The sequence below is a fragment of the Mugil cephalus genome, chromosome 1, assembly GCF_022458985.1.
Source record: "Mugil cephalus isolate CIBA_MC_2020 chromosome 1, CIBA_Mcephalus_1.1, whole genome shotgun sequence".
NCBI lineage: Eukaryota > Metazoa > Chordata > Actinopteri > Mugiliformes > Mugilidae > Mugil > Mugil cephalus.
This window is the reverse complement of record NC_061770.1, coordinates 46,255,788-46,280,434: the sequence shown is the minus strand read 5'-3', so window position 1 is coordinate 46,280,434 and position 24,647 is coordinate 46,255,788. Positions and strand designations below refer to the sequence as shown.

Here is a 24,647-nt window from a genome sequence, read left to right as displayed (position 1 = left end):
GATTGAGCTCGTCACATGATGCATTTTTGTTCTGATTGGATTATTACAACAACTATTGGTGGAGTAATGGGGATCCAGGGCGACACAGTGGGGTAGTGGTTAGCGTCACAGAAAGAAGGCTCCGGGTTGTGGGTTCTCTCTGGGTACTTCAGTGTCCTTCCAAGACAGACCCGTTAGGTTGATTCCAGATTGGTAGATGTCCATGTGAGGGTGAATGGATGGATGGTTAGCCTGGGGTGTACCCCGCCTCTTGCCAGTACGTTAGTCAGTACATCTACATGCATGATAAATAAACAAATTATTGCCTTAATCCGACTCTAACTGGACAATTTAAGTCTCTTATTAAGACGCCCAGATTAAGCCACTTTTTCTCTGGCATGTATACGCTTAACTGGACTTTAACTGGACAATGCATGTGCGCATGCTCCACAACTGCTGCGCTGGTGTATGACACTGGAACAAAGACATCCAAGAAGAAGAACGTAAACAGAGCTGGTAGAAGAACCACCTGAGGGATAGCATCATCTTATCTGCACCATAAGTAGCGCGCACATTACGTATGGTATTAAATTATTAGGTTATCCACTATTATCCATCTGGTTGTTGTTTGAAATGCCTCAAGAGCGACTCTATGTCTGAAAAGACACATATCGCCACCTGGTGTGACTGTGTCAGTCAGATCATGTGATGGCATTTTGGGAGAACAGGCACGTTTTAAATCCAACATAGATCATTTTTTTGACTACTTTCACGCTGAGTTGAAAGAACAGCGCCCTCTTTCTATTTTTGCAGAATTTTCTTCCTCCTTTAAATTTTCTCCAACTTAAAACCTGCTAACTTTAGTACCCTCTTAGAATTAGCAAGTTTAAATCTTTCTAGAACACAAGAAAGAGCATCTTATTTGTGTGCTTTGACCAGTTTTATGTTGAAATGTCTGAAAACAATGACGATCTACACACCGCACGTGTTAACCTGACTGAATTGTCTTTCTCCCGCTGCAGTGCTGAACGGGCCCCCGATGTCTGTGAAGAAGGAGCGGGAAGCCGAGCTGCTAGTCAACCGGCGGGAGCAGCGCAGCGGAGAGGTCATCTGCATCGACGACTAGGCCACACGCGCGCTCACACATGCACACACTCACACGCTGAAACCCATCTGCTGCAAAGACATCTCCAGTTCCTCTCCAGGAAAGCCGTGGTGGTAAAATATCCCCGACATCCAGTGTTGCTTCTGACTGCGCGGCTGACAGGGGCGAACTTATTGACCCGCCTGGCGGTTGTAGTTGCTTCATCCGACACACGTCTCTAAAACTCTGCTCTGTCGACTGGTACTCCTTAAAAAAAAAAAAAAAAAAAAGGAAAAAAAGTACAATCTCACACACACACACAGATAACAAAAGCACTCACGCACACTCGCACTTACCGTCACGCACGTTCACAACACAACACACAGTCCGACTTGTCTCATAACTTCTTGTGACCTTTTCTCGTCTGCCTCAAACCATTATACTCCTCATAAACGGCCTCCTCTCACAGGCCTCCTCCTCCTCCTCCTCCTCCACCTCTAGGGATGCTTCTAACCTCACCTGCACACACACATACGCGCAAACACACACACACACACACATACACACACACAACGCTAAACCCACCTCAGTACTAGAAACCTTTTAGGTCTCTCAAAAGACCATGTAACCATCCTCCTCCTTCCCTTCCTCCTTTAACTCTCAACAGGAAGCTGCATGCGAAACTAAACTCATTTCTCCCATCGCACAACCCCCCCGCAACACCCCAAACCCTCCACCCCGACCGACGCATGCTCTGATCACAATAACGCTGTCTCGTGGGGAAAAAAAGAAGAAAAAAAAAAAAGGTTAATAAGCTGTGCCTACAGTCGTTTTAATACTGTTTCTAATTCTCAGAGAGAGGTTGAAACTCCTGATTTCTCAGTCCGAGCAGCTCCAAGCACAGCTCCACAACTTTACTTTTTTTTTTTTTTTTTTTTTGGCCTTTGGTCTCGTTTTTTTGTTTTTTTGCGATGGTACATGTTCTGACGAAAATGCGCAGCAAAGTATGACATGACAAATATATTCAGGACTAGTTTGAAGTGTTTTACGACGACCCATCCCGCCCCCCTTTATGTACAGAGCTTTGAGGTATTTTGGGGGGTTTGTTCCAGAAAAGGCCTCGCGACCGACGCTATTTTTCAGAAACCTCCTACGAATGTTTATAACCTTTCATAAGCAAATCAGTGTTATTGAAACCTATCGACCACCTCTAACACTCCCCTTCCTCGTCTTCCCTTCCCGCTCCTCTCTCAATCATTGTTTTTTTTTTCCTGTTTTTCAGGGTTTTTTTTCTTTCCAAGTTTCTAATTCTTTCTACAAAATCCTGTGATATACTTTGCATATTTAAACCGCTCATCCGTGTTCTCTTGTGTTTTTACTCTCGCGATTATGAGTATTGTTGTTGTCGATGTTGCCGTTGTTCCTTCGCCGTTGCTATTCGAGACAGAGCTTCTACCAAAAGAGACATTTTTTTGTAACGAGAAACTATGGAAAACAACACAGTATGCGCGACACACACACGACACACCTCTTTGCCATGTTGGTCCTAATATTTCAAGAGAGCGCAAACGAAGAAGTTGAGCTAACTTCAGAAGTAGATATATAACAAGAAAACTATTTTTTTCTTGCTTACATTTTAGATTTGGGGCTTGCAAATGATATATAGAAAAATAGGCCATATGTAACCCTAAATGCTTCTATAAGCAAAAAGAAAATGCTTACTATCTAACTCCAGTAAAAATAAATGATTATTATCTGGAAAATCAGTGGCTGGAAATCCATTTTATACACCGCATCATTAAAAACGCCTTAATAAACATAGCTGAACAAATGTAAAGTCATTGAATGAATTAAGAATCTGATGTCAACGTGTAAATCCAAGTCTGCATTGTCTGTTTTAAGTAAAAAAAAAAAGAAAAGAAAAAAGAAACGAGATATCGAAGAGTTCATTTACCCTATAAAGTTTAAACTGATCTTCCCAGGAAGTAGTCTGAGTCCATTTTAAAAATGTATTACGTTTCAAACGGAAGTTTTGCAACCCCCGAACTAAAATGTCAAAAAAAAGCACTTAGTTCTTTTTTTCACTTTTATTTTGTCCTCTTTCCAAATTTTTTTTTTTGTGTTGATTTCTGGGTATCTTGTGTCACCGTGTATGTAGTGGTGCTGATCAAACGATGAGTGGCAGTTTAAAACATGTCAATAATGACGCATCTCCTTTTTTTTCTTTCTTTTTTTTTTGTTTGTAATAAAACTGAATGAAATGATCAAAAATGCCTGCGTGGAATTATTCTGACTTCATACATTTTTTTTTTTTTTAATTTTTTCATGTTGTTAGCCATGCTAGCAGAGGGGCTAGCAGTTTTTACACACATTCATGCTCCTCAGGGGATTCGCTGTAGTATATTTAATGGTCCCCAGTATTTTCATTTTCATCAGCACTCTCAGACGTAGCACCTTTTCCACTTTTTATACCGTGAGCAGAGTCAGACGTTTTAGCTTAGTGACTTAGCGTGTTAGCATGTTGACAATGTAGACATGTTGGAGAGCTAGCTTAGGCTAGAATTAGTCGTTCTCTGTAAACCAGCTCAAAAACATTTTTATACATTGTAGTAGTTTATTCAGGTCTGAAAACAAGCAAAAGAAGACCTGACCTGACTTTACCGTTAATAGTGCCAGAGTTTGCTAACACTGTCTTGGTTCTGAGTTTTGGACTCTGCTCCTCACTTTTTTGAATTGGTTTCTCCTCGCGTGCTCCTCCCTCATTAGTTTCACCTGAGCATCGTTAAGTCCTCTGCCTGTGTGTGTGTGTATATGTAGTCCTACCTTAGCCTTTGTTCTGTGTCAAGTTGTCCGTTCTGCAATGTCACCCTGTGTGAGCTAACATGGTGATGATTTAACCTGTGGTCCACTGAGTGTATTGCAACATTTGCATCTAATCGTGTCAAAAGACCAATCGATTTCTACCTCACATTAAAAGTCTTTAAGTGGCAAAAACCTTCCCATAACTCCTTCATAATTCAGGCATGATTCATGTAATCACAGGACAGTGTTGGGAAATCTTACTTTTATATATGTTCTGCAATACCACATTCATCAGCTCTTAATGCACGCAAATGAAAAATAAATGTAAGAGTTGTCTTCGGAGAAAGGAAATTGCCTGGTCATCTTGCTATGACGGCATTGGATGCTGCATGGAAGCAGGAAGTTGCTGTAAGAGGCGTGTGGGAGGCTGTGTGAACAACACTAATTCAGTTTCTCCTCTTCCCAGGACTATATCACATATTCCTCCGTCTCCCTCCCCACACGCACACACGCCCTGAGAAGCAGATGGTCAGTGATTCATGAAGACTGAAGGTTAAAAGTCACGTCTCTGCTATTCAGAATAGATTGATGCCACACATTCTGCTATTTACTGTTATCACAGCTTCATGGTTTCCAATGGGAGAGCCCGGGAATTATGTCAACTCCAGCGAAGGCTCGTTGCGCATAAAATACCGACTTTCTCAGACGAACGCTCTTCTGCACTGAATGCACATTCATTTTACATTTATGTCTCGGGGCTATCTCGTGTTCTCACATAGACTAAGTCTTACTTCATGTCAGACTGTCTAATTGAATTTGAAAACTAGTATGACATTGCCTTTATCTCTACATTATTGCAACACATAAACATGAAAACTTGCAGACTGCTTACAGTTTATGACAACATTAAGCCAATGATGTATTACTGGGGAGTCGAAGGGTTGAGATTGTTTATAGTTTGGGGTGAAGCACAACTACATGTAGGACATTTCTTTTGCCCTGCAAAATATCAGGGATTTGACAGCAGATTGTGACACAAATCCAGCAGACATGGAGCCACACCATTATTCCCTTCGTGTTTCAGTCCACCAGATGAATGTACATCTAATGTTCGCTCTACGCTTAGCTCGGTTTTGGTCTCTGAAGTTTTAGGTGGCTGCACAGTGCTTAGAAGCTAATTAATTTTAGCTACCATTTCCATACGTTTATCAGAGAATGGGTTTACAGCAGGGGGTCTTCAACATTTTTCAGGTCAAGGACTCACAGGACTCATAGGACCTACATACTATATGTGTTCTATATGAAATGTGGAATAGTGTCGTTTCTAAATATACATCATTATAATTTTGAATTCAATATTACGCTATCCCTTATCCCTTTACTAAAATAGATTGGATTAATGTGTATTTAAAGAAATTTAAATTTGGGGAAAATAAAAAAAAAATGTACAGAAAAATGTCTAATCAACCAAAGATTTTGCGACCCCTCTGCAGTGCCTCCACGGACCCCCTAGGGGTCGCGAACCCCCTGTTGAATACCTATGGTTTAAAGGGGTTTATTTACACAAAAAAAAAAAAAAAGCTGACAGGAACTGAAGTGATATTAATGTGTTGGATTATTATTATAAAAGAGTCCTTTCACATTAAAAACACTTATTTGACCTAAGGGTAATATGAAAAATATTTATTACTGCAGCTTTTACAGGAGGACTTATTCCTTTTTTATAATTTACTGTTTTTATTTCCTGCTGACCTTCATTGCTCTTTTTTTTTCATTAATAACTGAAAATATAGCTTTTCAAAAACAACGAGGAAGGTTTATTCAACATTTATGATGAGCGAGCCCAGAAGAAATAAAAAGGAAAAAGACGATGCATACATCATCACTTTACAGACAACTTCTTCACAAAATTTTCCGAGGTGGTAATAAACTTTGACATTTAAAAAAAAAAAAAAAAAGGGAATCGGGGCAGGGAAGTGCGGCTGTGTGTGTGTGTGTGTGTGTGTGTGTGTGTGTGTGTGTGGTGACGGGGGAGGGACAAGGCATGTTTTTCCTCAAAGACCTTAAGCTATGTGGTTCAGGTTGAGATTCAGGAAGTGAAAATTTAGATGGCTGCTGCTGTGTGTGCGTGTGTAGAGGACATTCAGAGTCCTGTGTGTGTATTCATGTGTGTGTGTGTGTGCGTTTGCAGTTTGATTGGTGCTGACAGGGAAATATGAGGTGCGCATGGATGTGGACGGGGGTGACTGAGACGCCAAAAGGAAAGAGGAAAATGGTGAGGAAATCAAACAGGATACAATGTCTACACCTCAAAAATATGACATTTTTCCATCTGAAAACACAAATGTTTGGCTGCAATTAAAAACTCTACGATCGCTGCAGTAAAGTGCTGAGGAGAAACCAGTGCGGTCTGTCCGCAAAAACTACTTATAAACAAGAGTGGGAGTGCTGAAACCCACTGCTAGAAATACACACTGTTTGTATTGTAGCAGGGAATATTACAGAAAGCAGCAGCATATAAGAGAATGGAAGGAGTTTCCGAAAAGACATAAAAGAGAGGACGTGATTGAAAAACAATATGGATATCTGGATAGGATATACTGATCTTTGGATTTGAAATTCCAAACATAATAAGTGAAACTTAAAGGTTATTTTTTGCAGTTATCCAGAAGTGTCAGGGCAAACGGGTAACATCTGGCTTCTATCAATTCAGTGAAAAAAAAAATAAAAAATACAACTATTAAGTTAAGCCACATTAGGGTAAAGATACAGGCATGCTAGCTGCTGCCGTGCTAACACTGTACAAAGTGCTAGCATTAGCAAGTGAGCCTGCTCTCAATGCTTCCTCAGTTTAATGTTGGCATGCTAACATTTCCTAATTAGCACCAAAACTCAAAACTAGCCTACGGTGGAGGCAGGAACAGACCTCCTTTGTTAGCTGAACTTTTTGTGAGGTCACATGTCTTTATGTGTAAATAAAGCACCGGAATAAAGGCACAAATGTTTGGCTACAATTAGCAGCTAGCTGTGCGGTATTCAATGGCAGGGCTAATGTTGTAAGTTATGAAAGAGCCGCGCTAGCTGCTCTCTGAGGCAGTCGCTTGAGCTAAATGCTAACATGTTCATTTAGCATGTGTGGTCGACATGTTAGCATGCTAGTGTTTGATCATTAGCACAGAACTCAAAGTCCAGCTGAAGCTAATGGGAATTTTAAATGAATTTTGACAAGCTGGTGATGATCACCTTTGCTAAAAAGCTACGAGGTCAGGTGATCATACAGTGGTGAAGTGGTTTAAACAAAGAAAAACGTCCTTTAATAGGGAAAACCATGCCCTGTCAACTTGGCTTGGTATGGCTTTAGATATATATTCAGGTCTCATCAATCCTACTTTGAGAGATTAAAAATTCAGGTCGTTTATAAAAAAAAAAACAGGGAAGTGATGGTTATTGTGTCATCAAACAGGAGACAGGCAGAAAAGACAGACAGAGCTATGTTTAAAGCTGTATGTCTTGCTTCCCATAACTTTCACCTACTTTTCAAAAGAAAGATATACAAACAATCATTTGACCTTAGAAAAGAGAACAAATTCACATCCATGTTGTTTAAAATGTTCCACTTGCTGCCCATATATAAAATGTGTATACCGTATATGTACAGAGTATTTAAAGGAAAGGCTTCCGTTAATTTCACACACACACGGATTGCATTGGTAAGATCAGAAAATCAGTATAAACAAGAATAATTTGATTTGTTTCATACACACAGGTGCCACATTATATAAAATATCAATGGCAACTTGTGCAGGCTTCTATAGTGTCGAGACTCTGGCAGACGTGCTCTCAGCTGTGGAAGTGGAGGGTTCATGCGCAGCTTTACTGTCAGTCTTACAAAGTGAGAGTAAGCACAATTTATTGCATGACACAGAGACTAAGATGAACTTCCAAGGAATTTTCTTTTTTTTTTATATGGAGCTCTTTATCTACAGAACAGCTTCCATCACATCTGTTCCCTCGGCACACGATCATCGAGGCATTTCGTTCACTGTGGGTCTTGGTTTTAATCCAAAATCTGCTTTCCAAAACAGCCCCGCAGTCCAAAGAAAAATTCCACAACAGCTTCCACAAGTCTCAGGTTTGTCTTTCAAATTAATGTCTCCAGGAGGAAGCTGTAGCATTAAGTGATGCCTCAACAGACCATGACTGATTCACCATTTAGAAAAAAAAAAGAAACTCATCCATAGGAAAACAAGGTAAGTTCGTGGTACGCGAGTTTGTGTGCTCGTACAAAGATCCCAGCGTATATCAGATCGGGGAAAATCTTCAGTTGATTTTAAAGATGCTGAAGACGTGAGGCGAGGCGGAAGGACTGCCCACGATATGGAGTTTGAAGGATGAGCCTGTAATGGCTTGAAGCTCTGTGCCTTTGTCCAGTCGCAGGAGGCCTGACACCTGGCAGGGCTTCAGGAAGTGGAAAGGGTGCGGACCAGCGGACGGAGTTGTCCCGTAGCCCTCCATGCACTGCAGCTTCTGAGACTTCGGGCCGGAGGTCACCACGTCCAGCTTCACATACTGAGACTGCTGCTCATTGAACAACACCTGAGGAGACAGGGGGGGGGGACACCACAGAAAGAGAAGTCAGCAGGACCACAGACAGAAACTGTTCCAAATGAAAACTAACCAGGCTGCCTCCGGATTTAAAAGGTTAAAAGGCTGCTTTCAGGACTTTTTTCTTTTTTCCCTTTTGGCCAGATTTTCTCCAGACTTCTGTCAACCTGACAAGACGAGGGTCTGGCTATGTGAGATTACCCAAAACCTGATATCCACCTCTCTAAAAACAAAACTGTACACACTGCTACAATATGACCGCTTCACCAAAATAAAGGCCGATTGTGTAAATCACAAGACCAGGATGATGTGTGAACATTAGCAAAGACTCTATATCTGATAGCTTCACTCGAGAAATCACAAACTAAATTACTTTAAAGAAATAAAACTCGACGTCAATTTTAGCTAAAAAAAAAATAATGTCACTACCAGACTTAACATTAAGAAAATAAGTCTTTTTGTAGGTACTGTCTAGTGCATAGGTCCTCAACAGGGGGTCCACGACACCCAAGGGGTCTGCAGAGGCACTGCAGGGGGGGTCGCACAATCTTTGGTTGATTAGACATTTTTTATATACATTTTTTTCCCTCCCAAATTTAAATTTCGTTAAATACACATCAATCCAATATATTTGAGTACAGGGATAAGTGATAACTTAATATTGAATTCCAAATAATAATAGTATATTTATAAACGGCACTATTTCCAGAGTAATATAGAACACGTATAGTAGGTAGGTAGGGGGTCCCTACTTCATTTTAGGAGGTTCTTTTGCCGGGAAAATGGTGAAGACCCCTGGTCTAGTGTTTTATAGATTGTGATTTCGTGCAAAGTAATTTAAAAGTATTGATGACTCATCCTGCTCTTGAGGGCGTGTACTAATTTGCAAAAACTGTCTCTTCAATTTCCATTTGCTTCCCTCCACCTGTGTCTTTCCTTCTATAATGCCTCTCGGGTCGAACAAGTACTGGCAAGATCTCCTCTAAAAGCCCAATCACAGAAGACTGGGCTTGTTGGTTGAGGGGAGGACGGCTCCCAACTTCTGTTTTTACGGGAAACATATAAATATGCGGACCTCATGCCAAAATCCATCAGCTAAATTGGATAGACACTGTAAGATGACATCGATTTGCAAAAGTAATACACGGCATTCCGCAACTTGACGCTGCTGTAATACACTTCTGGCTATTTGCACTCGGTGTAAAAGCTGAAACGACTGGCGTATTATCATCTTATAAAACAGTTCGACAGATAAACATATACAGATGGCTATGCACGCCAGCTAGACACTAACTGTTGTTGTTGGCGGTGTGGCAGCCTTCAATCAGTTTACCACAGTTTGTTTTACTAAAAATAAATGCTGGGACCAGAGATTGAGACCCAAAAAATTAAATTTGAAGCTGCCAGACCCAGAAAACCAAGACATCGGGCTCAAAGACGCTAAAACGCTCCATATCACTAAAGGGACAGCTAAGGTCAAACCGCAGCTCAATGCTCCCAACAGAAACTCACCTGGCAAAACAGGAAGTAGACGCCCGCTTTCTCCACTGTGAAGGTGCCTTGCTCCTTGTTGTACCTCACCGCTTTAGTCATATTCAACGTCCTCTCCTCCCAGCCCTTTATCACGCCGCCTTCTCCCACTACATCACACACACAGCCCAGGGTTATTCATCACGGACAAAAGATTCAAAATGATCCCCTATAAGTCATTTTTACGACTCTTACCTTGCTGAGAGGAGACTTTGGTTACTGGTGGAAAGAGACATGACACGACACAGAGAAAGAAAAGGGAAAGTCAATTAAGATTTTATGAGTGCAATCGTATAGGGGTATATGATTGAAAACACTTCAGCAGATGCTACGTGAGACGGCCATAAGGGGTCTGCCAAGCCACTTACTCTCAAAATGAGACGCCGCTTTCTTTCCATTTCCATTCCTCCCTCCTCGCGCCGCTCCCCCTTTCGGAAGGCAAAGACAGACCGAATGTGAGTGTGAATGCAAAGAAAATAAGGTCTGTGGTTTTTTTTTTTTTTTTGATAAAACAGCCATTCCCATTTGTATCTGTCTAATGACATGGTGTGTTAATTTGCTGCCATTTAGATTGAGCCTGGCCGGCTTTAACGTGGCTAGCAGATGGGCAAAGGATTTCCTTTCACGTGCTTCCATATATTTCCTCAAGTCCTTATTCTCGGTCAGAAGCGCGTGTCTTTTACTTATTTATCTTTTTCCTCCAGTGGGGGGCTAATCTTAGCGCCAGCTGCTCCGAGTCATCTCGAAAATGCAGAACAGAGTGAAAGGATGGAAGGAGGAGGATGGAGAGCTGCGAAAAAGAAAAAAAAAACAAAAAACAAGACGGACAGGAGAAAAGTGGATAAGAAAGCATTAAAGACAGGCTTTAAGAGACGGAGCCGAGGGCGTCGAGGGCTAAGTAAGAAAAATGAAGTGCTGGAAAAAGACGGTCAAAAAGGTCTTTGGCTGCTCTGTGATGCAAAATAGTCGAGAACAGGAGTGGAGGAGCAGCTAGGGCCCCTTGCTCAGATAAATACAATAAATAAAACGCAACACTTAAAGGCCAGGGCTGAACAACGCCTGAGATAGTTACTCACTAAAGGTTTATTTTAGACTCGCAATCTGGCCTGTGGGGAGCCGTTTCCAACGCCGATACAACTCCCCGGACGAGCTTTAAAATACAGCACACTTTATGTTTCAGGACGGGGCACCCAAACACCGGGGCCCCCGCCATCATTCAGGATTATTAAGTCGCTGCTAAAATAACTCGCAGGTGGGTGACCCTGTAGACTTAGGATTTGCTACGGGCCGGCGTAAAGCCCCGAGGCCGGCCAGATTTTCCCGACTTAAGCTGTCAGTCAGCGGGAGAGAACATAACGGCAGTGTCCTGCTAAAACGCTGCGCCGCGGTGGTCAACTTTCCACAAACTGGAAAAAGCTGTCTGGGATTTTTTTTTTTTTTTGTTTCCATTGACAGCCATGGATTTCTGAACGGTTTAATGTGTTCTGGAAGACGAAATCGGATATCAGTTGCTAAAGGAAAAAGATAAGTACCTACAGGATATCGGCGTAGATGTTTCTGGCGAGACACGCCGCTCTCTGAAGGAATCCTTTTGTTAAACCCGAAACATTCATTGCTCAGCTGAATTCCAGCACACACAAAAAAAAACGTCTGCGAGTTCACCCCCGGACAAAATGTGAAACAATCAAGCGGTCCCATGATGGTGACGCAAGCAGGGGCTATAAATACTGCAATGATAGGTCATCAAATATCGCTGCTTTCACAACAAACCGTGGATGTGTCAGTCGTGTGCTCAGGGCGGAGAAAGAAAATCAATTTCATTGCCCAAAAGCGTGCAACAAGGCCTCGCTCCCGCGCCAGCTGGTTTTCTGGGCCCTGAGGCGCTCTGGTCAGACCTGTAATTTCTGAAACAGTCATCCAACTGCCTACTTTTTCCTGTGTCAACTTTTAGCAGCGGGCAATGCCTGTGGCCCGCTAGACCTGACCAAATTGGCATGTGGGCCAACACTGGCCAGCGTTTGTGTTAAATGTTCTTCCCAAAAAAACAACAGGCTGCACTTGTAAGTATATTGTGTCTGTGGTGATCCGGGCAGCTAAAAAGAACAAAACTCCTATATGTTGGTGGCAGCGGCTCGGCCCTGGCAGGCTATTGATTTTTTAGAATACCGTCTCTCTTCACTCGCTGCCCCACCAGCAGCTCCCTCTTCTCCAGAATGAGCTGGACGATGGCCTTCCTCTGCGTGTTGACCTGTTGAAGGGGACAGAGAGAAAAAAAAAACAAAAAACCAACACCATTAGCAAGTGTCCAGTTAGCTCTTGCTGACGTTTCTCTGGCACGTATCCACGGTGGCGGACCTCTTCCAGCCATCGGCATACGCCGGCTCATCCTTTCCAGTATCCTGCCCCCGCCGCCATGCAAGGCCGTAGGGCGACCACTTCCTCAGAGACCAGTTGCAACACTTAATGCATGTTTTCAGCGCTTTACATTCCTTTTTTTTTTTTTTTGTCAAGCCGACCAAGTTTTAAATCCCTGGCTTGGGGCCCACTCGATGACCAAACGAGGCCTAAATCGAGTACGGGGGGAGAAGACGCTCAGGGGAAAGTATGTTTAAATTTACTGCTACCGTGGAAATAGAGGCAGAGAGTTGCACTCCGCTCTCCAGACGCTCACTAGCTGGCTCTCATCAAGAGTTGGCAAACGGTCAAATGGACCTGAGAGGGGCCCCTCGGGAAAGGCTCCAGCATCAACACTCCACGTGTCCAATTTTGGGGTGATAGTGCGTGTGCAGGTTTGTCAACACCGCACACGGCCAACCTGTCTCGATAATCTGAAATCCAGCGCAATTTGGTTGTGTAAATACTGTGAACTCAAAAACCAGAAGAATTTCCATCAGCTCCCCTTGGCTCCTCGGAGAAAATAATTAGCCGTGTGATGCAACCTCATGCCAGACTCTAACATCTGCTGCAAGTGCGCGCTGTTTGAACAAAAGTGCACTTTGCGTGAGGTTGCGCGGGATTCGGGAGTATTTTTTTTTTATTTTTTATTTTTTTTCTGCGAGCTTTAGGTGACCTGTGCATGAGGAGCGGATACGCAGGCTGCAAATGATTTACACTTGCCACACTTTATCATCCAGCCTGTTTCACGCCTGTTGCCTCGGCGCAGCCAGTGGGGTATGAAATGCTCCTGCGCCAAATAGTTTGAGGCTTTCCAGTAAATGGAGATAAAACTGGAGCACGACTGGCACCAGAGTAATTAAACATGGCGGGGGGGAGGAGGAGGAGTGGTGGTGGCGGCGGCGGCGGTGGTGGTGGTGGGGCATAAAAAAATAAGCAGCGGCTCCGCACAACTTTACCGCAATTATTGGTGGGTAATAAAAGTGCCAAGCAGAAAAACAGTGAAACCGAATAGGGTGCGTGCAAATGGGAGAAAGAGTGTGGAGTTGTCCGTATACCCCCCACTAAGACTCTGCGTAACCGCGGCCACAAAAGAAGTTACATAAGAAATACTTGCAGTCTGTCGAAGTTGGAAACGAGTGAAATATTTCGTTGGTGCAGGAATGCATGCCATTCTCAGGAGAGTGGTGTTCTTTTTTTTCTAGGTTAGGTGTGAGTGTTGTTTTAAGGGTGATACAAACCTGCTCGAGTCGGTCCTGCAGTATCTTAAAGGACTGAGACAGGTCCCGCGTCTGTCGCCAAGTCCATGCCGTAAACAGCGCGCTGCAAGCGGCCAGAGACAGAGCCACCAGCGCCAGAGAAGCCCAGACGACCCGCAGCTTGCGCACTCGCCTCCTCTGCAGAATCCGATGCATGTTGGTGCAGACTGCACTGCTCCTCACCGCAGAAAGCGCCGCTTCAACTCCATTCGAGCAGAGCGCGGACTCCCTCCAAATGCATTTCAGTCCAAATGTCCATTTGGGTTTTAAAAAAAATAAATAAATAAAATAAAAAAATAAAAAAAATATATTAAAAAAAAAAAAAACACGCACGACTGGAGCGCGAATAACTCACTCCCTCTGCGCTGTAGAGAGGCTGGTCTGGTGTTTAATTGTAAGGGTTATCTCACAGTTTTAAAGCCGCAAAAACATCCGTTTCTTTCTCCTTACAGACCAGAGCCACCATCCTCCTTGTGCGCTGCACGCCGTCTCCAAATACGAGAAAAACTGTGCAAGTTGCGCACATCAACTATTGCATCCTTCTCCTTGTGATTCGTTGACTCAGCTCTCTTGTCTTCCCTTTAAACGGCGTGCTGGGGGGTCAGTCTATTAGACAGACAGACAGACAGACTGACTGAGCACACATGATCCTGAATCCACACACACACACAGAGACACAGACAGACACACACACAGAGAAACTACTAGAGTTGAACTTTGCGTGCGCGCCCAGCGAGCTCTGATGTTGCGATACCAGCGGACATCCAGCGTTAAAACCAGGACAAAGAAAGCGTACGAGGCGCACCGGAGCTTCCTTCGCTTGTCAAATCACTTCCATCAAGTCGCATGCCTTCGAAATGTGTGCCATTCATGCGTACAGTACAACAGTACCCTTTCTAGCCACACGATGGCCGTATAGGTAAAGATTGACCGGACTTATTTCCACTGCTCCATCAACAGGTGAGCCAAGGACTGGAGTCTAGGAAAGAGTTTCCACGGACAGATCTTAGATCACACAACTCAGTAAACGCATCTTAATGTGTTTTTTGTCACTTTAGGCGTAAAAGTAGATGATTGTTTTGAAACTTAAATCCATTAAACAGAAAGTTTTATTTGAATATCGGAGGGGAATGTTTCCAAAAACAGGAGACCCTCAGTCGAGGTCTTCGGCCCTTAACTTGAGACCCATAGCGCTAAAAATACCAAGGGTACAATCTCTGAATGTTATGTTAAATAAGCACACCACTCCTCGGAGAACTATTCATTTAAAACAACAGGGATTTAAGACATTTTTAAAAGCCCTGGTGCATTTTTTTACGAGGCCCCACTCCCTGAGAATTAGAAGCCAAACCCTCCCACGCATCAGGCAAGATATCAACCACCTTTTAAAAGTCAGCGGAGTGATTCCACTTTAAGTGTATCTTTTTTTTTTTTTTTTTTTAGTTGTGTTGTGTTGAAAGAGAAATTAGAAACTCTGTCTCCAGGTAGCGGCCTTCTTTCTTGGCACATTAAACCCCTAAAGTGTTGATCAGCAGATTAGCACGAAGCGTGAACATTCTTATCCATCTGCAGCCCACGGAAAATGTCTTAGTTCATATTTAGACAAGAAAACGCTTGGTACAGTGTCTACAGGTAAAGCGGGTTTACTCAATGATTAGACATAAACTGATATTTTGGAGCCATTTAAATAAAAAAAACACAATGTAAAGTGGTAACTACTTAATGCATCTACAATCAGAAGGAGGCTAGACCAGGCCCTTTTAGCACAACGTGACCTGGAGAGTTGAATCCCAGACTGTAACAGCTTTTCAGGAGAACTAACGTGGTGGAAATATCACGGGCAGCTTGCGGTCAGTGGTTCCACGAATTCCCGCTGTAAATTCTGCATCATATCAAAGAACGAATTGAAGAAAACCCGAGGCCATCTGCGCGAAAGCTCCACCGCGGAAAGGCTCGGAGAGAAGGAATGATGGGATGTGGCACGGCCTGGTCAGTGCCCAGATTTGAAATGGTGTGGCAGGGACAGCGCGTTCAAGAAAACCCTCAAACATCTCGCCCCTGAAACAAGTCTCCAAAAAAAAAAGTTACTTCCACTAAAGGGAGAAAGGGAGTAACACAACCTCCTGAGGTCAAGGGTCTAGTTACTTTTTCCGCATAAGAACACCTGTGGTACTTTTGCAGAATGGTGTTTGAAAGCGCTCTTATTTTGCTTTTATGTCCAAGTATGACCTTTATATACCTTTATATACCTAGCAGTTCAAAACTCCTCACTAATCGTCACTTGTGACGTCCTCACATGGAACATGTAGCAACGTGTGCCTCCTAACTGTGACACTTTTCAGCTCATTTTTGTCATGGTTTATTCTGCTACCTCGCCCTGATACGTGGCCATGTCATTTAATCCCCCTTTAGTACATGTATTATATTCATTTACAGCGTATGCAGAGATATCATGTTCGCTGGGCCCCTGAACGAGCAGGTGGTGGTGGTGGTGCGCCCCCTATAGGTCGTACAGGATTACATTAGTGCCTGTAGTTCTCAAATTCAGAAAACATCACCCACTCAGGTTCGCTGTAGTTTAGCAGACTTTATTACCATGATCAGTGTAAACTGAGCAGTTCAACAGGTAAACAGTGAAACACGTGTGGTTTTCATGGGGGTGACACACAAGTATACAGTACCTTTTATGAAACCACCGACGTTTGACTCTCATGCAGGTTTTGTCCCAGCAAATGACACGAAATTGTAGCGGCTACGTTTCTGAGGCCAAGATCACGGCGTCGAGCTTTTGGCTGAGGTCATGTGAAAAACCATTGACTCCATTTTTGGGGTTTTTTTCACCGTTTTAACTGAAGCGGAGGGAGTTCATGCCCCTTTGAGAGTTTGGGAGAATTTATTTGATCCCTTGAAGCCCTTAAAACGCACCAGACAAAATCCTAAATGCTCCTGAAACGTTCGCTTTGGATTCACAGGGCTTGAGCCAAACTTTATTTTTATGGGCCAAAATAAGAAAATATGGACACATTAAACCATCTGGAAGAAGACATCATGATTTGTGAACACCTATTGCACCGAAGTTGTAGAACTTAAAGTCTCGCATTCAGCTTGATCTGCAGAGATTTATCGCAGCTACAATTGACAAGAACCGGCTTGAACTTTTATTTTGAAATAGCTTGAGACATCCATCTCTTCGTAATTCCTTGGACTCTTTACTTTTGGCGCAACGCACTTTGTAGTATCACGGCATATCAGATCTACTGTAGTTTGTGTATTTTGCATTAAAGCAGAGATGCGTTAATTGGAGTTCCCAGAATGGATGGTGAAATAAAATACTGCACATTCTTCACTGAATTAGTTTAAACACAAATGCAAATTAAAAGTTACTAAGACGGGTCAGTGGTTTTACTTGTTTAGAGAGAAAGAAGACAGGCTAAATATAACCCACAACTCAGCTTGCTTTCATTAAAAAGCTGGAAATGATACAAAAAAAAATGCCTCTTTAAAAAAAAAACGAGACTGTATAAAACTGAATTGCGGACCAGAACAATGCCACTTTTTATTTCTTTCGAACCAGTTCAGAAAGTTTGGCTGCGTGGACGGAGGTTTTAGGTCCAACCGGCTCCTCCACAAGAACTCTCTATGTACAACGCAGGAAAAGAACAGTGCAAATACCAGGATTGTGCTTTACGACAGCTATACAACACTTCTCATCTGGAAGACAAGGGGAAAGGTGACCGACTCTTTGGTTGCTGTTCACAGGTCACAATAAATTTAAAGGGACAGCACATGTGAAAGTCACTTTGTCCGCATGATGAAATGTATGTGTTGCCTTCGCAGTAACGCATAAGGTTTTGTGGATCTTTGTGCAAAGTGCTAATAATATTTTCTGGATAATGATGTTTTAACACATCAAGGCTTTCTCTTTCTAATAATCTCACCACACACACAAACACACTTATCCTCATATTGGTTTTAGATCGATTGTGTTATCTGATCTATTTGTCACAGAAAAACATCACAAGGGAAAAACACAACACAAATTTCATTGCTCCTGTATTATACATATTGCATAGGCCCAGTTCCAATACTTAAAAAAAATGTATTAAGATAATTAAGATAATTAAGACAAAGACAATTATTAAGACAATTGACCGCTTGCTAAAAACCTTCCCAAAGAGTGATTGTCACACATCTCCATACTGTGGTGCATAACATGATTCAATTATGTGTAAAATCTCAAGAGTAAAATTGTATGGAATGAATTAAGCTGCAAACGCTAGCATGCCGTGCTAACGGACTTCACACTAGAAAAACGCAAATTAAACATTTGTCTACTTATGGCAGCATAACATTCATACAATATTATAATACTATAAGACAGAATAATAACTCTGTAATGCTCTTACGTGTACAAAGCTAGCTCTCAGCTACGGAGGCTGACAGTGGCCATGCTTGGAGTTTTTCTTTTTTTTTTTTTGGGGGGGGGTTTAAGTGTATTTATTCAGTTATCCTCACTCTAATTTTTGTGATAACGGGTTCAAATCAGTCGAAATCACTGAGATACAAGAAAACTATTTCTGGGAAGATCTAAAACTGAAATGTGTAGTTTCGTTTGCTGCCGTTTTGTTTTTTGACAGACGGTATTGTTTTATAGCAGTCAAAAATCTGTTGGCTATTATAAGAGGAGTAAGGATGAAAAATCAATGAATGCAAGTACGTAGATATGTAAGTAGATATGATAAGTAGATATGTAGAGACTCTTGTTGTTGTAGCATTAGCTAACTACAACAATCCTACCAGCAGCCGACTTTTCAGCCGAAGATGGATGGTTGTGAACAGAACCTTTTGACAGGCGTTCACTCCAGTGCACAGGACAAAACTCAAAGATGTTATCACAAATTTTGAGAGGTAAGTCTACCCTTCATTTTAGAATGGCTTTAACATTTATATCCACAGTGACTAAAGGGGGCAAGGTTTTGCAAACAGTCGTTGTTGACGATTGTCATTGTCAAGTTTTGGAAAAGGGGTCACTGTCCCTGCATTATGTGTGTGTGTTGACCTTGTGGTTGCAGTGGTTATTGAGGTCAGGAGCCTAGTGTTGAGCTAAGGTTGGGCCAGGTGCTCAAGGGCCTCTCCCTCGCAGCGCATACACTGGTAGCCCATGGCTGCTGTGACATTGAAGCATCCCTGGCTCGTGTAAAAGTCCAGAGACGATTTGTTCCAGTCCAGGACGGTGAAGTTGAGCTGGTTGCAGCCGGCAGCCAATCCCAGCTACAAGACAGCAAAATGGATCAGCAACAAATGTATGACCACCGTGCTTCAAGATGTACTTAAATAACTGACTACTCTACTGATGTCTGCTACCTTTGTGAAATCCACATTATTTTACATATTAAACTTGCATTCCTTGCAGGTGACAACCTACCGTGTGTAAAAGGAAAAATACCCTACACCTCCAGTACATTTCTATTTCTAGTTTCACAGTTTGATATTATTTGTTTTACTCACCTGTGCGACCTTGCTCATAAGTGCTTTACCGATGCCCTTCCCTGAAAGACAGAGACTTTCTTTTAAATTTCCTGCACATTCAAATGTGATATTAAAGCTTTTAAAGATTTTCACTTAAAGCTAACCGTAACAATGGCAAGTCAAGACAGCGAGCTGTACCTCTGAACTCAGGCATCACGTACAAGTCCTCCATATAAATGGCTCTGCCGGTCCACGAGCTGTAGGAGTACATGTAAAGTGCGTAGCCTATCTTCGTATGGCCTGCAAGCAAAGGTCATAGTGTAAAATCAGTTTCAGCCAGTTACAGGAATCTGCTTTTTGACACAGTCAAAATAACTTCAGCATTTAAAACTAAAATTACCCACATTTGCTCTTTCGGTCCTTCTCTACTAAACTGGGTTCAGCGACTTTAGCCAAGACAATAATAGAAGATAACTACAATGTTCATATCACAAATCACAAAGCTCAAAACCATCTGTTTTTGAATATCATGCACACATGACTGTGGTTCTTTTGCTAAACATCTGCGAAATGATCATTTTTTGATTTACTATTCAGCAGTGTGGTGTTGCTGAACTGTCAAACATGGCTGCACACATATTTATTGGAAACAGATCTTTGAAACCGCAGCCTTACTTGTTAGTACAACCTACTTCAGCAGAGATGAATTGTTATTTTCATTTTAGCTTTTCCAGGTTGGCTAAAAAAAAAAAAGATCTTTCATTTGTAGTACATATATCCTACTCTTTGGCAGCAGAACAATTTACACGTCCAAAGAAAGGAGCAACATTAGCATTAGCCTGGAGTCAATGTTTCCAGTCATCGCATTTTAACTAATAACTTTAGCAATGTTAGCGAGTAGCACACATCAGCTAACTGGTTTTCTCTCTGCTATTGTGCGCTTAATTTATCTGGGGCTATTATATGTATATATATATTTTTTTTGCAGCTTGGAACAACATTCATGAAAGAATTGAACCATAAACAAAGAGTTAAAGGCAATTAAAGCAAAACAATTAGCCTAAAATAGGTGCAGTTGTACCAAAAAAAAAAAAAAAGTCAACTCGATGTCCTGACATTTAAAAGTTACATTATGTTGTGTTTATTTTTTGTTCTTTCATACGAGTTTGTGCTACAGTTTGTTAGCTACTGCTAGTGGCTAAATCTCAAAAAGGTTAGCATGCTAGTTGGTATTGTTTACAGTTATCGGTCTGATTCTTGCTACCAGAAGTAAATCTGTATCCTGTAATGCAAACATACACACGGCGTATGCTTGACTTATTTGCTCGGTTGGATTGGTCAGTAGTGGATCATCATGGCTTTATAGGTCTAACGCACGTATACAAGCAGCCGCTCCTCAGTGAGGAGTCAGATATCTGAGGCTTGTGGATCGCGGACAGTGGTGACTGCATGGAAAAAGGGCCTGTGTCATGGAAGGAAAAGGCCAAGCTGGGCGGCAGAGCGTGTGTCAATGATCTCATTAAAGCATTCTAAGGAGGAACAGCAGTGCATTAGCCTCGTTATGTAAGAGGTGAGGAAGGAGGAGAGAGAGAGACCACATCAGCAGTGTGCTGTTACATCAGGTCACACAACTAATAAATATGGGCTAATAAACGTGGAGACTGGCTGACAATTACTGCAAAAGGAATTGATCCAGTAATTTAATGGGCTCGTGAAATATCTTAAGAGGCTGCACATATACAAAATGGGATTCTAACTATTCAGGCTTTTATTATTGTAATTAACGGGGTCCTATTAAGGAAAATCTGGGAAGGCTAATGTATCCAGAAACTGTATTTTCTTTACTTTTCCATTGGTCCCATCCTCAGTCTTATCCTCCGCTTTCGCATTTCCTTCCATTAATTTACCCTTATTGTTAACATGATAAACTACCTGACTCTGTGGCTTCTACACCAACAGATGCCTAGTATGATTTTGAGTACAGGTTCCAGCAAAAATGTCCGGCAGCGATCAGATTCACAACAGTACAGAAGAAGCATCAGCAAATTAGCTTGAAGCTAATGTGGGGCTTAGAAAACTCATAAAACCAATATTATTATTAGCTCGTAAGCAAGGTGACTAACTGAATTATTTTCCAAAGGAGGTTGGTGGAGACCAAAACAGAGGTAAAAGACTTTTTGCATACCGGACTGAAATTGATCATGTGGATAAAAAAAAGCAACTTCAAAAGGATGCCAATGTTCCTCGTTATTCATTATTCATTCAATCATATGATATCGTACATTTTTAAGACGCAGATAACGACAGCGAGACTCCTCAACTAGATTAATGTTGTAGCAACTAGAGTTTTGCCACTAAAGTGGACTTTTGGCCTCAAAAGCAGTTGACTGGCTTCAAATCAGTTCTGAACCCACTTCAAGGCCATTTAGATAAATGTTTTATTATTTTAGTGCGAGCTAGAACTGGAGTGTTCCAGCAGTTTTCCTGTAAATCATACTGGCATAGAAACATCACTGTTGGCTGAACCATTTATGTAAGATATACAAAGATATTACGAGCTTCTCTGCTTTTAGTTTCTTGATTACTCCAGATTTATTTTGACACAAAGGCATAGTTTGCTTTAGTCTACGGTCACTCTGGTGAGACAGATGTAAACTGTTTAAAAGTATACACTATAGGTTATAGAAACAAATAACCTCAAGTTTGAACAAGAGAACAATCGACGTTACACTTTGACATTATAATACATCAAGGGTTAATCAGCACTGAAATTCACTGTGCAGAAAAAAAATACCACTGCACTAAAATTAAATATGTTGCACATTTGACCAAAAAAGCCCCAGTTGTTACTTCACAGGTCAGACAGAGGATACAAGAAAGTTTTAGTGCTTTTTTTAACAGACTTTTTAACAGACAATATTTCAGGGAGGATTTGTGCCAGTCTGTATGTAAATAATGGCAGTGACGTACAGTAACCCACTCACCTTCTTTGGTTTTGTGCTGTTCTGGCACCTCAGCGATGATCCCGTGAAAAAACGGGTTCTTGGAAAAGCCATCTTGTTCTAAATCTGAAAAAAATAAATAAATAATTTTTTTTGTCACTTTGAGAATATTTTCCTGTGGTCTGGTCCATATTCCAGTGATTTTCCACCACGATATTGCCTGTATGCATCAAACACTGAAACTGTTTGGGTAATATCATCCTCATTTTAGTATGTGTGGTATCAGTTTGTTTCACCGCTTCCTTTTTTGCAGCTCAACTCATGTCATTGTCCCGGATACAGGGTAAAAAGTTTAAGACGGCAGCCACAAATATTAATATCTTATCTTAAGTCGTCCTTCAATTTCAGCTCCCAGAGCTGAGGACACTAAAACAACATTGTTTGCCAGAATTTACCCAAACTGTTGATAATTAATCTGGAGTTGAGCAAAGTCCCACTATATGTATTTTTCACCTTCTGTCGTTCTCTAGCTCCGTCTTCTCCGACGTCACGGGGCATAGTACAGCAAGATGGCGGCTATAAAAGACCTAATGGTATATAGTGGTTTCTCTTCATGCTATGTTTTTTAGATGGTGATGACTGAGTGCTTAAGATTCCACTTAGGGTTTCTTCCCATTGTCACCGTTGCTGTAGAGCTTCCTCTGGGGCAGGTGGGTCAAACTCATTTTAGTCCGGGGGTCACATACAGCCCAATTTGACCTCAAGCGGGCCGGACCAGTAATCTAACAGCATAATAACCTATAAGTAAGGACAACAACAGATTTTTTTTTCCCATTTATTTTAGTGCAAAGAAGGACTTTGGAGAACATTTACATTAATAAACTACTCTAACATTGCTGTCTGCTGTTTAGTCCTGGTCTCAGCCTTTCATTATGTCCACTTCTCTTATTTTCATTGAAAATTTGAAGTCTTCTAGGTAATTTTTTACTCTTTGCCAATTCATGCCGCAGGCCAGATTAGACCCTCTGGATGGCCACTTTTGGCCCGCGGGCTGTATGTTTGACACCTGTGCTCTGGTGGGGGGGACTCTGGGTTATGTAAAGCATCTTGACAGAATTTGTGTTAATGCTCTAGAAATTAAAACTGACAGGTGCACAGAATGATGCACATTTCCGTGCCACCGTTTTTGTGGCACCTGGGTCAAATCCATGAATTAACCCTGCACCTCAACCCAGACACTGCTTGTCTCACCTCAGGTTTCTCCGTGAGTGTTTGCACGTGATAATACTCTACCTCTCTGGGTGAGTTTGATTTTATCCGCCACTTTCTCGTATTCTGCCAGTTCCTGCGAGAAACGGAAATAAAATGACATTTAAACATGACTTGTATGGGCACTGCATGAACCTGCAAACACGTGCACATCTGCAATCCAGCAAAACCTAGCTGAACTGATCCATAAAAAATAAGCCGATGATGTGACAGCAGCGGGGATCGTGTATATGAACCCCGAGGTAAACCCGGTGAGTCATTACTGGATGACTTCCGTACTCACCAAGATCATGCGCGCGATGTCCTTGCAGTCCTCCGCGTTGGCCGCCCGGATCGAGTACTCCATGTTGAATGAGATGAGGAGGACGCACAGCAGTCTGTCGGTTTGCACTGTACACCTACTGGGAGAGGAACTGGTCCAGTCGTCAGACAGCACAAGCTCCGCTGCAAACTGAGGAGGGAGCGCCCTCTCCAGGGTGGAGGTCACTGGGGGGGAACGAGCCTCTCGCGCCGCTCGCGAGACGTCTTCTTTTAAAAGGCTCCTCTCGTCTGCTAATGCTTTATTTTATTGACAAGTGCCTCGTTGAGTGCTGTTTATCTTCCTGCGTGATCCACGTTAGTCCTCTGGGGAGTCTCCAGGGTTAAAAACATAAAAAAAAAACTCTTATTGATTCCCAATGTGTTCAACTATGCTTGTTTCCTGTAGCCTTACCAGTGACAGGCTGCACAACACAACTTCTTCATTCAGTCAGTTCTTTGCACGTGTTTGATTGATAAAGCCCATACAACCTCAGCTATGTTCGCTTTGTGCCATCTGGCCCGACGCTACCTAGAAATAAGTGGTATGTGTGTGTGTCTGTGTCGGGCAGGGGTTGGGGTGCAGGTGGGATTATTGTATAAAGCACGTTGTGCTGCATTTTATATGAAAAGTGCAGTACAAATAAAGTCTGATTGATTGAGTGATTGATGCACGGTTGCTCCCGGACCTGAGGCTCAAGAAAAAAAAAGGCCGGAGTAATTTGTTCTTATTTAGTATCATCTGATTGCAATCCCCCCTTTGCTGATGTTAACTGGTCTCGGTTGACGTTGTGATCTCTCGCTGCAGCTTTTTTTTGTTAGGTGCAATAAACATTTTAGGCTCTAGAGGGCGCAGCTGGGTTTGAGACTTTGCTCTCTCAGCCGTTATTTTTATCCCTGGGTGTTTTACTTTTGACTTGAACCACAGCATATTCATCCTCTTCGTCATAGGCTCAGACGTATTAAACAACCATGTGGTTGTCCAGCTGTAATTTCTGTAATCATATTTAACACTGC

The 24,647-nt window shown here is 42.2% G+C and overlaps 3 protein-coding genes across 3 annotated transcripts in view; 1 reads left to right on the top strand and 2 right to left on the bottom strand.

Moving 5' to 3' along the window:
* The window catches only part of chd3 (chromodomain helicase DNA binding protein 3), a 41,886-nt gene extending 38,558 nt beyond the window's left edge, over positions 1 to 3,328 (top strand). The window contains exon 40 of the mRNA XM_047597662.1: positions 1,002 to 3,328. Coding sequence (XP_047453618.1) covers positions 1,002 to 1,105 — 104 coding nt within the window. The 3' untranslated portion in view covers positions 1,106 to 3,328. The remainder of the gene's footprint in view (positions 1 to 1,001) is intronic.
* Positions 3,329 to 5,659: 2,331 nt separating this feature from the next.
* On the bottom strand, positions 5,660 to 14,473 carry tnfsf12 (TNF superfamily member 12). The gene is made up of 6 exons (XM_047573255.1): positions 13,636 to 14,473; positions 12,167 to 12,248; positions 10,369 to 10,428; positions 10,196 to 10,219; positions 9,983 to 10,110; positions 5,660 to 8,461 (listed from the first exon to the last, which is right to left on the bottom strand). The coding sequence occupies exons 1-6, from the start codon at positions 13,807 to 13,809 to the stop codon at positions 8,186 to 8,188; spliced, it is 744 nt and encodes a 247-aa protein (XP_047429211.1). The 5' UTR covers positions 13,810 to 14,473; the 3' UTR covers positions 5,660 to 8,185.
* A 2,711-nt stretch (positions 14,474 to 17,184) lies between these two features.
* Positions 17,185 to 23,787, bottom strand: LOC125022109 (thialysine N-epsilon-acetyltransferase-like). The gene is made up of 6 exons (XM_047608421.1): positions 23,617 to 23,787; positions 23,358 to 23,409; positions 22,107 to 22,190; positions 19,321 to 19,422; positions 19,162 to 19,202; positions 17,185 to 18,924 (listed from the first exon to the last, which is right to left on the bottom strand). The coding sequence occupies exons 1-6, from the start codon at positions 23,677 to 23,679 to the stop codon at positions 18,757 to 18,759; spliced, it is 510 nt and encodes a 169-aa protein (XP_047464377.1). The 5' UTR covers positions 23,680 to 23,787; the 3' UTR covers positions 17,185 to 18,756.
* Positions 23,788 to 24,647: the final 860 nt, after the last annotated feature.